The sequence below is a fragment of the Suillus paluster genome (genome assembly GCF_016628075.1).
Source record: "Suillus paluster strain FC165 chromosome Unknown EDB91scaffold_62, whole genome shotgun sequence".
Lineage (NCBI taxonomy): Eukaryota > Fungi > Basidiomycota > Agaricomycetes > Boletales > Suillaceae > Suillus > Suillus paluster.
The window spans coordinates 84,361-98,870 of NW_024537622.1; the positions used below are offsets into that span (position 1 = coordinate 84,361).

The 14,510-nt window shown below is 47.8% G+C and overlaps 4 protein-coding genes across 4 annotated transcripts; 1 reads left to right on the top strand and 3 right to left on the bottom strand.

Annotated features, from left to right (window-relative positions):
- Nucleotides 1-208: 208 nt before the first annotated feature.
- Nucleotides 209-1,568, bottom strand: EDB91DRAFT_1153678 (glutathione S-transferase C-terminal-like protein). Its single transcript, XM_041319530.1, has 5 exons — nucleotides 1,278-1,568; nucleotides 1,200-1,220; nucleotides 1,044-1,148; nucleotides 478-987; nucleotides 209-425 (listed from the first exon to the last, which is right to left on the bottom strand). Exons 1-5 carry the CDS (start codon nucleotides 1,311-1,313, stop codon nucleotides 378-380), a joined length of 720 nt encoding a protein of 239 aa, XP_041173598.1. The 5' UTR covers nucleotides 1,314-1,568; the 3' UTR covers nucleotides 209-377.
- Nucleotides 1,569-3,810: 2,242 nt separating this feature from the next.
- Nucleotides 3,811-4,868, top strand: EDB91DRAFT_1153687 (uncharacterized protein; the record flags this gene model as incomplete). Its single annotated transcript, XM_041319531.1, has 7 exons — nucleotides 3,811-3,965; nucleotides 4,019-4,051; nucleotides 4,123-4,155; nucleotides 4,191-4,433; nucleotides 4,493-4,516; nucleotides 4,564-4,803; nucleotides 4,830-4,868. The coding sequence occupies exons 1-7, from the start codon at nucleotides 3,876-3,878 to the stop codon at nucleotides 4,866-4,868; spliced, it is 702 nt and encodes a 233-aa protein (XP_041173599.1). The 5' UTR covers nucleotides 3,811-3,875.
- EDB91DRAFT_1330351 (CPSF A subunit region-domain-containing protein) lies at nucleotides 4,839-10,392 on the bottom strand. The gene is made up of 23 exons (XM_041325352.1): nucleotides 10,031-10,392; nucleotides 9,827-9,982; nucleotides 9,694-9,774; nucleotides 9,489-9,646; nucleotides 9,290-9,436; nucleotides 8,631-9,235; nucleotides 8,420-8,583; nucleotides 8,304-8,372; nucleotides 8,058-8,249; nucleotides 7,875-8,010; nucleotides 7,641-7,825; nucleotides 7,405-7,587; nucleotides 7,161-7,355; nucleotides 6,711-7,112; nucleotides 6,465-6,657; nucleotides 6,334-6,412; nucleotides 6,140-6,281; nucleotides 5,936-6,091; nucleotides 5,739-5,885; nucleotides 5,539-5,686; nucleotides 5,342-5,476; nucleotides 5,161-5,290; nucleotides 4,839-5,107 (listed from the first exon to the last, which is right to left on the bottom strand). Exons 1-23 carry the CDS (start codon nucleotides 10,340-10,342, stop codon nucleotides 4,933-4,935), a joined length of 4,290 nt encoding a protein of 1,429 aa, XP_041173600.1. The 5' UTR covers nucleotides 10,343-10,392; the 3' UTR covers nucleotides 4,839-4,932.
- A 308-nt stretch (nucleotides 10,393-10,700) lies between these two features.
- Nucleotides 10,701-11,909, bottom strand: EDB91DRAFT_1084985 (uncharacterized protein; the record flags this gene model as incomplete). The annotated part of the gene is made up of 4 exons (XM_041315834.1): nucleotides 10,701-11,045; nucleotides 11,102-11,256; nucleotides 11,309-11,465; nucleotides 11,517-11,909. 4 exons carry the CDS (start codon nucleotides 11,907-11,909, stop codon nucleotides 10,701-10,703), a joined length of 1,050 nt encoding a protein of 349 aa, XP_041173601.1.
- Between the last annotated feature and the right edge of the window lie 2,601 nt (nucleotides 11,910-14,510).

A 14,510-nucleotide genomic window follows, 5' to 3' on the forward strand; every position in this document is an offset into this window, starting at 1 on the left:
GTATCCAGAATCAACATGATCTATTCATCTCAGCCACATCTCAACTTCGTGGAATGTTCCGCTTTGCGCAGTGCTAGGACATCAATCCTGATAGCGTAGGCTACCCGTCGCGCTTGAGCCTTAGATCTAAGGCATCATAATTCATTCGTCCTGATCGTACCGAACAGAATCAGATTCAAACAGTCACACTGCCAACGACATGTGCTGTTTTGCCAATCGTCTCACTCGGCATGTGTCCCATCGTAGAACGATGACCGGGATTTGTGCCCTTGCTAATCAAAGGGTCCTTCGACCGTTCAGTAGAAAAAAGTCTCAACGATAATTGATAATGTTTATTGGTACACGATCCAACGATGTCCTCTGATGTACAGTCCCGCTTATTTGGCCAAGCCGAACCTCTTCGTGAAGACCTCTCCCACGATATCCTATCGACTAATTGTTAGACAACAGCGACGATCGGTAAAATAGCGGACGCACCTCGTGGAATGTAGATTTGAAACTCTGCCTTTCCAGCAACCTTTGCACGTATCCGTTAAATTTCGTGTACTTGGGGTCCTCCAGAGCCTTCAAAAAGCTCTTTCTTTCCTCATCTTTGTAGGCTCCGATTCCTTTCTGCAATATCAAATTCAGTCTTGCCCAGAACGGCGTGAATGCGATATCTGCAATAGTGTATTGGTCGCCAACAGCGTATTTTGCTCCGTCAGGTAAAATGTCCTGAATGGCATCCACACCGGTGAGGACAGTGACATGGGTGGTTTCCGGATTGCCGGTTGCAAACTTCATGAAATTGGGACTGAATTTAGTAGATACGATCTCGATGAAGAAACGGGCCTGGGCGCGAAGAACAGGGTCCGCAGGTACGATATTGGAGGAGGGGTACAAATCACCGATGAACTCGACGAGGATAAGAGACTCTGCCAATTTGATGGACTTGGGAGAAGGACTCTCTGGGGGTACATCGGGACCACCATAAGCAATAGCCGGTACCTATAACAATCCTCTTCAAGATGTGACCACTTCGCAAACAAGACTGCGGTGCATACCTTGCTGGCACGGTTCACTTTGGGAGCGTACCATTCTGGCTTATTCGCCAGATCTATCTCGTATCTTTTGAACGGAACGCCGGCCTCGGCAAGGGCAATTTCAGTCTGCATGGGATAAGTCACCCAAGGGCATGTTCAAGACTGATAAGGGCATACCCTTTGAGCGTAGGGACATATCTATGTGTATGGGTCAATGTCAGTGGACTGGCTCATAGTATGTTGCAAGTGTAGCACCTTCGCAGTGTAAAGGGTGATCTGTTCTGGGGCCATGTGGGGAATGCTGGACGCTGGTAAGTACTAGTCGTCAGCGTGTTAGAGGTGGGAGATTCGATAAGCTTAATGTAGTCTCAAGCTGAGATACTTATACTTGGGTCGAGCTGCGCATGACTAAATGATGATTGATGAACCTACTACTTCGGAATATGCGCGCGGGGTGATAAGATCTGACGCAATCGAGCCTGGGCCCTGGGAGCTGCGCTGACAGATCTGAATCATCGTGGCTAATTGGCCCGTGCGGATAGCAGCAGAAGCGCGGAGATAAACCGGTGCAAACGCGACTCCCCGCAGACGACGGGGAGTCCTATGAAGATTTGGACTAGTAATACATGACAAGTGAGCCTGACAAAAGCACCCGGGAAAACAAAAGAGCGCAAAAGAGTAGTAATACATGACGAGCAGAAATCAAACCCATCAAAACAAAGCTCGAAAGACTCGACTCGACCGCTATACGGTATCAATTGAGGGAGGGATGGGTAGGGGAATAAAAGGTTTGGAAAGGTAAATAAGTTAAAATGAGCAAAGCGATGGAAGAGACGGATCAATTATAGATGACGTTAGTCATGGATAGAACCTCCGTGAAACCGTAAAGCCTGTAGCAATACTGGGTTTTTACGAACGTAGCACTCCTACGTGTCAGAACGCCAGCGCCCGATTCGCTGTATACCCGCAGGTGGAACACCAGCGGTAGCGAGAGAGGTTGCACCACCAGCTCGCATTGAATAACCGGCGATACTGGAGGAGAAAAAGCCACGCAATCAACCAATACCGAGAGGGTGGTTTACCGTTGCTACGCAACCAAAGGAAGGGTTGAAGAGGGAATTTGAGGTCCCGCATATTGAGATAGCTTGTAAAAGGTCATCAAGACTGTCAGAACGTTGAATCAGCACTTGAGCTTGATTCCCTTCAAAACGTGAGTCAGCCTTGTCAGGAATGAAAAAAAAAAACAATCAACACTCAGGGGAACTGAGTGCCGCAGAGACAACTTTGCATAATCGCGAAGGACCAGTTGGTCTGGCCATACTAATTCTCCGAGACGCATCAACCCGAAGAAACCGCATAAGAGTTGAGTAAGCCAGAGATGGTCGTCATATGATAAGGGCCGAGGCATGGAGGAAATAACTCGGACGAGATCCACACGCAATAAAGCCTGCTTGCGGATAATTAGGTGGCCGAAACGACGTGCCGAACCTTGCAAGCAACGCTTCACCAATTGAGATTGTCGTACTGTACGAATGGATGGAAAGCAAGGTTCCAATTGGCTAACAATCCCTGGAAGGTGGCACTCCACAGAACGCGGCTGAATGTGTTGGCACATGTAAACCACATAGAAAGAGTGTGTCGGGAGTTGGTTCAACTTCGAAATGATGAGCTGCGCAGAAGGATAGGTAAGAGTTGAGATGATATGAGTAAGCATGTGAGGTCGCGGGATCAAGAGTAAAACCAAGAGATATCGAACGCTCAAGGATGAGACGTTCTAGAGACCAGGCTTCTTGGATGGGTTGCCTGGCATTGGTTGACATGTGAATCATTTTTTGGCTGCCCCCAGTGCATTCCGAGGGGGTTGAAAAGGTGAAATAATTAGTCCAGGTGAGACTCGAACTGCCTCATCATTTCTCCAGCGAGAAAGACAGTCGGCGACGATGTTCATCAGCCATAGTTCTTATGTAAGATGCCAGCTCGAAAGCATGGTGATCAGTGATCAATGAACCGATTTACATAGAATCCTTGATAGGCGTCTAGAGAATCATGCATTCATGCCCCACAAACTCAGTACCAAATATTGGGAGTATGGAAATCACCCTGACTCAACGCGTTTACGTTGCATGTCCACTTCAAGTCCGTTCTTGTGCTCTCGTCCACCAATATCTGCTCTGCATGCCTACCTGGACAATCATTTCGCCGCATGAGACCTTTTCTTCGTGTAACGATCACTTTGTCCATCGATCCTTTTACAAACATGCAGAACCTCGTCGGGTACGAGGAATCTTCGACAGACCGACACGGCCTATATGAAGGTCGACAAATCACATGGGAGGAGGACGTTGACGCAAAATAATACGCGTGCTGAAGACTCCTGGCGACAACGGTACGCACAGAAACAAGGATAGTCCTCATTAGATAGACACGAGATGCAGGTACCCGAACCTTACGCTGAATACTCCCGCATCTCAAAACTTCAGTATGTTTTATTGTCATTTTTCTACAAGCTTTAAACTACTAATAATTTATAATTTGTGCACAGTGCTTTACAGTCCCTATCCGTAGGTGCATTTGGTAAATAAAAGGTATCGCATACCTCCGTAATCATAGGACAACCTTCCCCAAGTACATTCCTAAGGGGACACTTGCTAATTTCCTGGAGTCATATGCTGTTCATCAGGAAACATGTATCTGGCTCTCCAGTATTGTCGCCCCAACTCCAGTGTACGACTCATTGACTGCAAGATGGACTGTTGAAGCACAACGTGGAGACCGGAAAGTATGATACTCAACCCAAAGCGCCTGGTACTCGCCACGGGAATTGGGAGGCCTCGTATTCCTACTCGGGATGGAATGTATGACTTTCGAGGAGCGTTGTATCATTCCGACTTCCACGCAGATGCAGAGCAGTTCCGAGGCAAACGCGTTGTCATTGTGGGCGCGGTAAGCCGTATATACGCACATTTCATACTTGCGCGTACTCACGAGACCGGTAGGGCAGCGCTAGTGGCGATATCCGTCAATATTTTGTAGCGCATGGTGCCGCTGAGATGCGTTTATGGCTGCAATAGATCGAAGTCATATTTCATATGACAAACAGGTAACAATTGTCCAAAGAAGTGCTACATGCGTTGTATCCTCTGCTGCAGCAGAAAACCCTACTTCAAGCTGCCTTTTTCCAACAAGAACCCTATCGAAGAGCTAGATTTCCGCACCAATCCACCGCCTTTAGCCTTCCTCCTGCGACTGGCGAAATCAGGCGGGACACCACGCATGACAATGCTCGACAAGGAGCTCCACGAAGGTTTGCGCAAGGCTGGATTGAACTTAACTTGGGAGCCTTCGCCCGGAAGTGGCGAGGTTGGGTTTGCAGGATTTTTATTTAGCCGCTCTGCATCAGGAACTAGATTTGTTGCTGAGACGGATGACGTTTCAAACACCCTACAGTGCTTGATATGGGCTGTGGTAAGCTGATTGTCAAAGGCAAAGTCAAGGTCTGACTCTGTATTCATCGTCGAGGGCCTTATTGTTGTCGTCCTAGCGTATGGCTGACTCGTGTTTTCTCGTCTATATTTCTCCAGTATTGTGTAGTACAGGAAATGAACCCGTCATGAAGGCCACCAGAGCGCTTCTTGGCGACAAGATTACCGACCAACTTCCACCTGATGCGTGGGGCCTTGACTCAAAGGGAGAAGTTAATCAGATGTATCGACCATCTGGACATCCGGGACTTTGGTTCGCTATCGGTTCATTTGGAATCTCACGATTCTTCAATAAACATGTCTTCTGATCATTGCGATGATACAGGCTCTCCAAATCTTGGCACGAGAGCTTGGTATAGCATAATCAAGCGCTATATATATACATGATATATTGCAGGTTAGGATCATTAATATCGACATCCTAACTACTACCATGGAACAATGAGAGAAGACCAGTCATGCAGAACAAGAGCTCTCTCTGTGCCAATCTGTCGCGTGATTTCATTCTGGCGACTGATACCCAAGATTTGGAATTCGCTCAGGAGTTGGCCGTCAAGGACACATTTTGATAAAGGCTTGGACACAGCGTCATTTCGCACAATTCTAGTAGAGTTTTTTTTAGTGAAGGAGTCCTACACAAACACCAAACGACTCACCGGTGCGCTTTTGGATTCAAACCAGCAGTGTGCTGCACATTACGTGTCAACTGCCCTTGCAAAAGCTGTAGACGTTTGAAAACCGCTTCATCCACTGGTGTGAGAGTCGATAGGGATCCATCAGCAAATCCTGCCGATCGAATAAGATACACCATTGACGCAGACAGAATAAAAGCCTCACCAGACACCAGTTTTGCTTGAGGAACGAGTTGTTCGTCTTTCGTGCGCCGAGCAACCATGATGGACGAGCGGCACTCTTTATGTCCGTGGAACTCTGTGTGGCACAACAAGTGCTGACCTCCTCGAGACTCGGGATCTTTCAATCAAAACCAGAATTCTCGAATTAGTTTCATCGTGCCCACGGTCAGGGTAACTCACCGGAAGGGTCATATGCAAATAGCCTCAGGACCCCCTCTTCGTCTTCGCTAGCAATGGCCAGGTCTCCGCCAGCAAAGAAGAAGTCCACAGTTGTGGCATGTCTCTTGCGCACGTCCTTGGCGAGTGTGACAAGTTTATATGGATCCTCCTACAAAATGCTTATTAATAAGAAATGGTAAGAGAAGATGCAAATTTCGCACTTGGAAAGCCACCAGCCAGACGCTCTTCACGGCATCTCCGATCAATAGTAGATTCTTCATCGAGCGCAGTGATGTAACGTAAACGCCGACATCCAAGAAGGCGACGCCAACCAGGCGCTCATCCAGATCAAGAGCGCGAACGAAAATCTATAGGGACTATCAACGTTGCATACTTTACAGTAGAGATAAAGGTTTACCTTCTGGCCCATAGATGACACAAGATACCCATTTATGCCGCATACAGCTGTTACAGGGCCTTTCGCGTCGTCCTTCACTCGCAACTTCAATTTGTACCACCTTTTTGGTGTCCAGTTCGGATCGGAAACGACTTCAACGACCTCGAAGATGTATGTCTGGCATCATGAGTAAACTGGACGAAATGATTGACAACAATAACATACCGCTCCTTTTACAGCTAAATCTTCTCCGCGGTTGATTGTTGTTCCCACAGCAATGAAATCCTTGCTCCCACTTTCCGTGCTTGTTGTTTCGAGAGAAACACAAGTGAGAGTGTTGACACATTCATTGGGCGCAAATTCGTAGCTGACGGATATGTCAATACCGCTCCCGACGATGTGATCAAGAGCAAACGCACCCATCCATCGTAACCCAATGTTCTGGCGAAATGAGTTCGAGCGTCGAGCAGTCGGCATAAGGGAAGGAAACACCATTCCCTGGAATGATCATCAGATAAAGACACCTTGTGCATGAGACTAGGATACAAACCATCAGGCTCCCAAAGAATGTTGCCGTCCTCATCATAGGAAGCAAAACGGGCTTGTAATGAAGAAGCTGCCACTATCAGGGAAGCCGATTGTTCAAAAACGACGTTGGAGTATGCGCGGGATCGAGGAAGGCTGCGGTACGGTAGACAACTGTCAAGTTGGACTTCTGGAGCCCATTCAAGGAGAGTGGGACCCTGTGTATATGAACGGGTAAGTGTCTCGACCTTTCAGCTTACGGCACACAAACCTCGTCAGAATACAGAAGGAAATCTCCCTTAGACTCCCAAAGAGAACACGCAGTGAATGCGTGAACGACGGTATGTCCCGATGGTACCACCCTTAATCCACCCTTATCAGTAGCTATAATCCAGCATGGCCTATCTCCTGTGAAGAAAACACCGGCAAGGGTACACTCCATGTTTGGAGAAGTCACGAATGGAACAAATGTCCGTGAGATTTTCTTATGTTCTGCAAGCACAGTCTTCTCCGTTTCTTCAACTCTCTGTATCTCAAAGGTTTTGGACACGACTTTGTGGAACTTGACCTTCAAAAATGCAGTCCGTGGGTTAGGAAGAGGAGGATCTGCTTGTTCAGTGGGGGACCCCGGCAAGGCTTCATATATAGCCATGTTTCCCGAACGCGAAAAAACCTGTCGCAAATCTTAGTCGATAAACTGCAGGGCTGTCAAATCACTTACAAACAGATGAGGAACTAAAGACGTTTCGCCTAAGGGTGCAATAAGAATTTGATCAATGTCAATATCCTGGGGCTTTCTGGGGGGATCTTGTGGTAAAGACGAAGCAGGAGGATCGCAGGTGTCCACCAAGATATTCTCCAGCGTAGAAATAGCAGTAGTTGAGAACACAAGAGTCAACTTCGGTAGTGACCAGATCTACAGAACTTATGGTTAACCAGTCCCCAACGGTTAATGCAAGGCCAACCTCCATGACGCCCTGCGGTCGCACGAGCACAAGCCATTGACTTCTGTTGCCAGCTGTTACAGCTGCCTGCAGCGTAGACGTATGCTTATCTGCGTGTCCTGCTGCAGAGGTAGTTTCGGTCGCCTTTACGTCAAACAGACCGATAGTATCCGTAAAGAAACAGCCCGCAATATATCGAGATGTCTACATCAAAGCAATAATTAGTGTGAAATAGTGTAAACGAAATTCAAAAGTACCTTATCACCCATTGGAGACATATCTTTGCGTCGAATCTTTCCTCGCTCTGTCTCACCGATGAAAAGACCGATTGACTCGTCTTCTCGCAGGATAAGCACAAAGGGATCGCAGATACTGCACGACTTTATTTTTGCCCGAGGCAAGCTACCGTCCATGTCTTTGATAATTTGCCTTTCATTGCCGTCTTGATTCCATGTCATTAGCTGCTCGGGTGAAAAGGAGAATCATCGTACCAGGCTCCAGCACGCGGATGGCATTCGTCATGACATGCAAAATGGTGGTTCGCTGGAAGAACGGAGCCGCGCCTACAGTTGTCCCAGGTATGCGAGTCGGGATAGCGACATCCATCTTTGCGGTTCGGGTTGCTATCTGCGAGGGCTAAGCAAGCCAAACACATGAAATAAAAGACTATATACCCGCGAAACACCTGGGTTAGGATTAGCGTCCGTACTAATTATGATCGTGTCGATTTCAGCCGAAAACGGGCCCGTAGCCTTTTCATAAGAGAGACCGTTTACACGCTGGGACTGGCGAACCGGAAGAGACCAAATTCCTCGTGCACCTCCAAGGACATGCAATTTCCGCTTCGTGCGTGTCGGGAGGTCGCGCTGTGCTCGATTGTGAGATGGACTGACTGTTTAACAAGAATGCGGTCGACGCACCTGAAAAAGGGTAAATCCGCCTAGATGACCTGCTCCTGTAGCAGCAACCAGTTCAGGGACAAAACGTTCCTAGAAGAATTGAGCAGATTCTAGTGTATTATAAGTCGTATACTTACTCCGTTTTTAGCAAGAGAAAACGTCATATCAGCGATTGGGCCATATGCAGGTAACGAGTCGCACAGCGAAAGGTGAATGACGGAACGAGTTCTTGCGGTAGCACTTGTTCCTGATATTGCTCCAATAGTCGCCTGTGCAGCTGTCTTGGAATCGCCATATAGATCTGTAACCCATTAGCGGATTTCGAAGTAGCGTGGCAAGGCAACAGACCGTCGTCGTCATCGTCTAAATCCATACTATCAGAAAGATTGATCATGGTGGCAGCACTAGTTTGCTGAGCAGGAAGCTCGAGAGGTACCTCTTCTCTAGCTGTCTTCATCAATACCGACGGACCAACCATGCTGCCCACAAAAAGCAGGTCTTCATTCAATAGTCTGGCGACAGCTGGTATAGTTGTCTGAGCAATAACGGGTAATACCAATAGTTTGGATACAGTCCTCCCGTCAAGGACAATCTCGATGGGATGTATCATGCCATCTTTTCGAATGACAAATAAAGTCTTCTCGTCGACAAATACGAGCCGACTACCTTCGAGACGCAGGCCAAGGTCTTTGTCTACTGGAGGCATAGGCATATCGCTGACGCGCGTAGCCCAGCCATTCACAGGAAGGGCCACGCGGCGGGCCGCTTGATCGACATAAATGATGGAATTACTTGTGAGGACAATGACACCCCCAAGTGAAGTTGCACAGGGGAGGAGAGATACGCTGTCGTAAGGGAGACCGTCGACAGCTGTGATAATTGGGTAATTGCGGCTCATGAGATCCAAGGTAAAAATATAGATGCGAGCTGTGTCACGGTACTCCTTGAGACGACTGTGAGAAACGTCTGATTAAGTGAAAAAAGTAAAAGAGAGTCGCGCCACGTACCCAGCCCACGTTTGCTCAGATTGGCAGAGCACTGCGACTGTCGGGTTGTTGTATCCAGGCAGGAAAACAAAGTCTATGACATTCCGAATGCGCTCATCGACATCGTTGACGAGGTCTAGCACGAAACTTGGCGAGTACGGTACGTCCCTGTTGGATGTTCGAATAAAGTCGGAAGCAGGGGATTCAGAAGCATGCACACCTTGCATGGTTTTGTTCCTGCTCCATAACGTCGAGTTCCGCTTGGGTCTGAAAGAAGGGAAGAATGGCGAATGCATCCTTTGGAAGAGACAGTGCTGCACATCGTGACAAGGGATCTGCACGTAGTTCTGTTCTGAAAAGTGGGCTGTCCAATGAAACCTGCAAAGTTTTTACATTTACGCGCAGTGATGAAAATAAGCACCGACCATCTGAGGCGCTCGCTCATACGTATGTATCGAAACGGTGACAAGATCATGTGCAGCGTCTGACCACTCAAGGAGAGCGATCTATGAGGACGGTCAAGGACGACCACGAGACACAGAGTATATGACATCATACCTTCGCATCCTTGAAGGATACTAATAGACGATCCAGTTGATCTTCATAGGTTGACATGATGCGCACACTCTCCATGCCAGTGACAGTGCCATGCAGAGTATGCTCTCGCACAAAGTGAAAGCGTGTCACCATTGAAGGGTCTTTCTTTGCAGTAGCCTGTAATGAAACTAAGCTACCCTCTCCCAACTCAGGCTCGAAATTCACCTTTACAGACCCCATATTAACCCACCCTTCTCCACCCTCGTCCATTTCTACTTCTCCCTCCACAGCCTCAGTGCCTTTGCGCACATTAGCCCTTCGTTCCCGCTCATCTTCAATATAGGTTGAGATTTGCGGAGGTTGCTCCCAAACTTCGAAAATCCGCAAAAGGTTGGATCTTGAGACAACGACGTTGGTAAGAACGCGAGGTAACGTTTCTTGACTGGAAGATCCAGTAACAGTTGAAGGGGTGAGTTTGAGTGTCGTTGCAAACTCAACACCACTAGGAGGAAGTATGTCGTGTCTCAAAGCATGCATTTTCTCCCTCAGCGACAAGTGCACTCCAGTCTCGGTCACTGAAATTCTCGGTCACTTGGTTTGAGATTTCCACGCGTCTTTATTTGTTTTTAAGGCTATTGCCAAACAACGTCTACCTTTGCTTATGTAAGATCTCTATGCATTTTCAATGGATGGTTACTCTTAGTTCAGAAGCAAGGACTACAAGTTGCGGGCAATTTTGCATATTAACATCTGCCAAAATGTAGATAAGCAATCTGGTTAACCTGAAAATGAAAGATGGTAAGTCTTGTCCTGAGTCCTAACATGGCGGTCTGGTCAAAAGCGCCGACCAGTGTTAAATTCATGGATCTTGCGAAAATGACTGCACACACTTGGCCTATTTTCGTTCCCGAATCCCGCTCTTCCCCCTACCTTCATATTTCTCCGCTTTCTCCCTTTCCCTCGCTTCCCTGATCATCTGTCCTTCCTGTCTCCACTCTTTGCGTTCAAATGCATCCCATTGTTCGCGAGCGTCGACCCAACGTTCCTGCACATCCCGCACGCTACCTGCCATAGGACCTGCAGCAGACGAGAACAGTGAAAAGGTGTTGGGCCTCGCCGACTTAGGAGTAGACGAAGCTTCAAGTGTCCCTTCTGGTGCTGGGGCGTCGTGTGGTGGTACAAAAACGTATCCTGTCGCTCGATCGATAGTGTGCATTAGATGGAGCATCGAGGGCTTATCCTGTGCAAACGAGTAATTCAGTATTCAGACCACATAAGAAATCCTTCTTTACAAACCTCAACCGCTAGCGTCTCAAAGCCCACAAGACTGTAGTCCTCGATTACGGAGCAGAATGCCATGTTGAGAGCAGTGTATCGTGGCGACGCGGCATTCAGTGCGTTCTCCAAGTAGGAGAGATCTTGAACTTCCGTGTAAAAATCGAGATTGAAGTCTTCGAGACAAAGTCAGAGACACAAATGTGTTACAACGACATTAAGACGCACCCAGGTCTCCATATTGAGCTATCAGATCAACCTTTGACAAAACATTGATGTGCGGCAGTTCCAGCTGTAGCATGGTCCGAAGGGATAGGAGAAGTACGGAAACATATTTGGCGGGATCGGTCACATAGTGCGCATCACAGAGGTGGATGGCAGCTAACTAGCGTTGTTCAGCGAGTCCCAGCAACAGAGACACTGTGATATAACGTACCCTAAACCCAATCTTTGTTAACCGCTGCACTATGTGTTTTAATGCGTCGTGGTTTGTGCTAAGCTCGACCTGACCAGGTACGTCGAACAAAACATATGCGTCGGGTCCAAGCTCTTTCAGCCGTGCCTCGAGCCAATCGAAGTTGGCGTCTAGATACTCCATGCAGTAAAGCATTCCTCCATTGGGGCCAAGCCCGTGCTCGTCCATCACATCCTGAAGGGTAATTAAAGAAGCAATGTCAATCGCACATGGATAAGGGATGTTGTCATTAGCTGGATCGAGGTTCACGATGGAAATTGGGCGGTTTAAAGCAGTAAATAGCTGGTGCTTGCCATAGCAGTAGGTCGATTTACCACTTCCTGGCGCACCACACACCACTTCACCAAATGGCATGACAGGAGGGACGAATGAATGAATACCATATTTGGCCATACAACTTCTCAGCCATACCCCCGATCCGGGGCAAGGAAAAACAACAAACGCAAAAACTCAAGATTCTAGAGGAATAGATTGAGTACGATAATATAAAGCAAATGTTTCAGACTGTCCGGTAATAAGTTAGAGTGACTAGTGGAAGCAAAAGAGGCAGGCACCGGTAACCGCATTCAATGCGGTTCAATTGAGAACACGAACACGCCGAAACTTTATACCCCCAAAATGTAACCCGCATTAAGATGAACTTTGCTACTATGTCTACCCTGTATTTCTAACTCCGAACCTTGGTTACTTAGGTCAAACGTCCTTGTCGTCAGGATAGGATATATATAATTAGTCGAAGAGAGTGGTGCAATTGCTTTTGGGAGGGGAATTGATGTCGGTTGTTGAGGAGGAGCAGCTCCCAGGGAAGTCGCCAGTCGCAGGAGGAAGGCTAAAGGCGGTGAATTGGTGCGGAAATCTAGTTCTTCGATAGGGTTCTTGTCAGAAAAAGGCAGCTTGAGGTAGGTTTTCTCTGCTGCAGCAGAGGATACAACGCATGTAGCGCTTCTTTGGACAATCATTACCTGTTTGTCATATGAAATATGACTTCGATCTATTGCAGCCATAAACGCAACTCAGCGGCACCAAAGTTTGCAGCAATATAATCAGGCATACTCGAGCTTTGATATGTGGGAGTATGTAGCGCAAGGTTCGGGTACCTGCGTTTCGCGTCCATTTAATAATGAGAAAAAAATGCACTCCCTTGTTTCTGTGCATACCGTTGTCGCCAGGAGTCCCCCATACGCGTATTTTTCTTGATCATCAGCGCACGGATGCCCAACTTCCCAAACCGCGCCGCACACGTAAGGCCGGATTGTCCACCACCAACTTTGTGACTCGTCAGGTCGTCACAGGTCACAACTTGAATAGGACCACCGCACCAATCAACAATGGGGTCTGCCTCTATAGCACGAAAATTTTCATTGACGTCCTCCTCCCAAGTCATTTTTCGACTCTCATATAGGCCATATCGGTTTGTCGAAGACTCCTCGTACCTGACGAGATCCTGCATGTTTGTGAAAAGAGCTAAAGCCTTCTAGTCTCCGTCGATATCTTGTGTGAGACGGAAGAAACCGCGCCCGAGTGCAGCCGGGTTTGTAATGCTGAAGGTGAAACCACCTTGTACTCCTTCAATCCCTTGCGGACCTGGTAATTTGAATGGCAAAGGGGCATTGACGGTATGATTATCTAGCTTGAAATCACGAAGACCAGAATACTCAAGCCGCAACTTTCCGCCAATCCCCTCCGACGTAAATCCGTGGATTTTTTGCAAACCTGAGTGTCCTGAAATTCCAAGAAAAACATAGAAGATCTAAGAGTGCTTATTAGCGTGCCTCAGTTGCTTGCACAAATACTGACCTCTGAACCAACCGTCCGAAAGGAAATGGCTCACAAATAACTTGACATCTCCGGTGGACGACGCGTTATCTAGGCTTTTGAATCAGTCGGTGGAGATTGCATGACGGTCCTCTGAAGCCATGTCCGTATACCAGGAGAAGGTGGATGAGCATAGCGCGGGTTCCCAGATACAAATGAAACTGGATGGGTCCTCAAAGCACTGAACGAGTAAGAGAATTCTCAGATTACACCCCGTGATAGTACATTGACGACAGGCTAGGACGTGAACACATCATCAGCTATCAGTCATTCTGATAATAGAGTAACCATTTGACTTATGCTTTCACACCGCTTTATTTAGTTAGTTCAGGTGCCACCCAGAGTGTGGCTTTGGGTCGAATGGATTTCTGTGTCACGGCGTTCGCGGCAAGATCGCGGAATATGTCTCGTATGCATGGCGAAGGCTCTAATTTGGTCACAGGTTGGATGTGTTTGGCGCTTGGATATGAAGAGTAAGCTCCGATCAAGATGAACGTTCAACGGAGATTACTGCACTCATGCTAGTTTAATGAGTGGTCAGTCAAACCACTGGCAATCAGGCCCAGCATCGAGTCGAAGCCAATAAAAAACGAATACTGCGTTCACTAAAGGGTCTTTTAATTTGGAAGAAAGCTGTTTCTTGAGACGCCGTATGTACAAACCTGCAGGCCAAGAACGATCGTGACTCCGGTACAGCCTGAGAGCGGGAAAGTCCGACATCAGGACGGCGCTGATCGGATGGGGGCGTAGAGTGATCCCATGAGGGATTAGTGAATCGACCCCGATAGTAAGCGTCACAAGATTGCCCTCGGACCGAAGGAAGTCACTGGAGGGCCGGGTGAGTACGCAGGAGGCATGCCATTTACATAACCGTGTTTGCGCTCACCTCAGGCTGCGCCAATATTAATGTGCTGTTGAGCACTCGACCAGGCAGCCCAGGCTCGTTTAATGTACTAAGTCGCCTGTATGATCAATGTGGTGATTTATTCTTCCGTTTTTTCACCCCCCTACAATATCAATGGGGTGGAACAGCCTCTGAAACGCGTGTACGCGATTTGATAGACGATTGAAGGAAATCACGCTAGTGAGTGTGACATTAGTGACACGTCATTGTCACTCGCGACTACTTAAATCCATGCC

What these genes read in the sequence shown, in the direction of transcription:
- EDB91DRAFT_1153678 (XM_041319530.1), bottom strand. Translation starts at nt 1,313, where the DNA reads ATGGCCCCAGAACAGATCACCCTTTACACTGCGAAG. An exon ending in TATGTCCCTACGCTCAAAGG is followed by an intron (nt 1,149 to 1,199) that starts GTATGCCCTTAT and finishes TATCCCATGCAG; the next exon opens with ACTGAAATTGCCCTTGCCGA. An exon ending in AAGTGAACCGTGCCAGCAAG is followed by an intron (nt 988 to 1,043) that starts GTATGCACCGCA and finishes GGATTGTTATAG; the next exon opens with GTACCGGCTATTGCTTATGG.
- EDB91DRAFT_1330351 (XM_041325352.1), bottom strand. Translation starts at nt 10,342, where the DNA reads ATGCATGCTTTGAGACACGACATACTTCCTCCTAGTGGTGTTGAGTTT. An exon ending in TGTCTCCAATGGGTGATAAG is followed by an intron (nt 7,588 to 7,640) that starts GTACTTTTGAAT and finishes GCTTTGATGTAG; the next exon opens with ACATCTCGATATATTGCGGG. An exon ending in TGTCATCTATGGGCCAGAAG is followed by an intron (nt 5,886 to 5,935) that starts GTAAACCTTTAT and finishes TAGTCCCTATAG; the next exon opens with ATTTTCGTTCGCGCTCTTGA.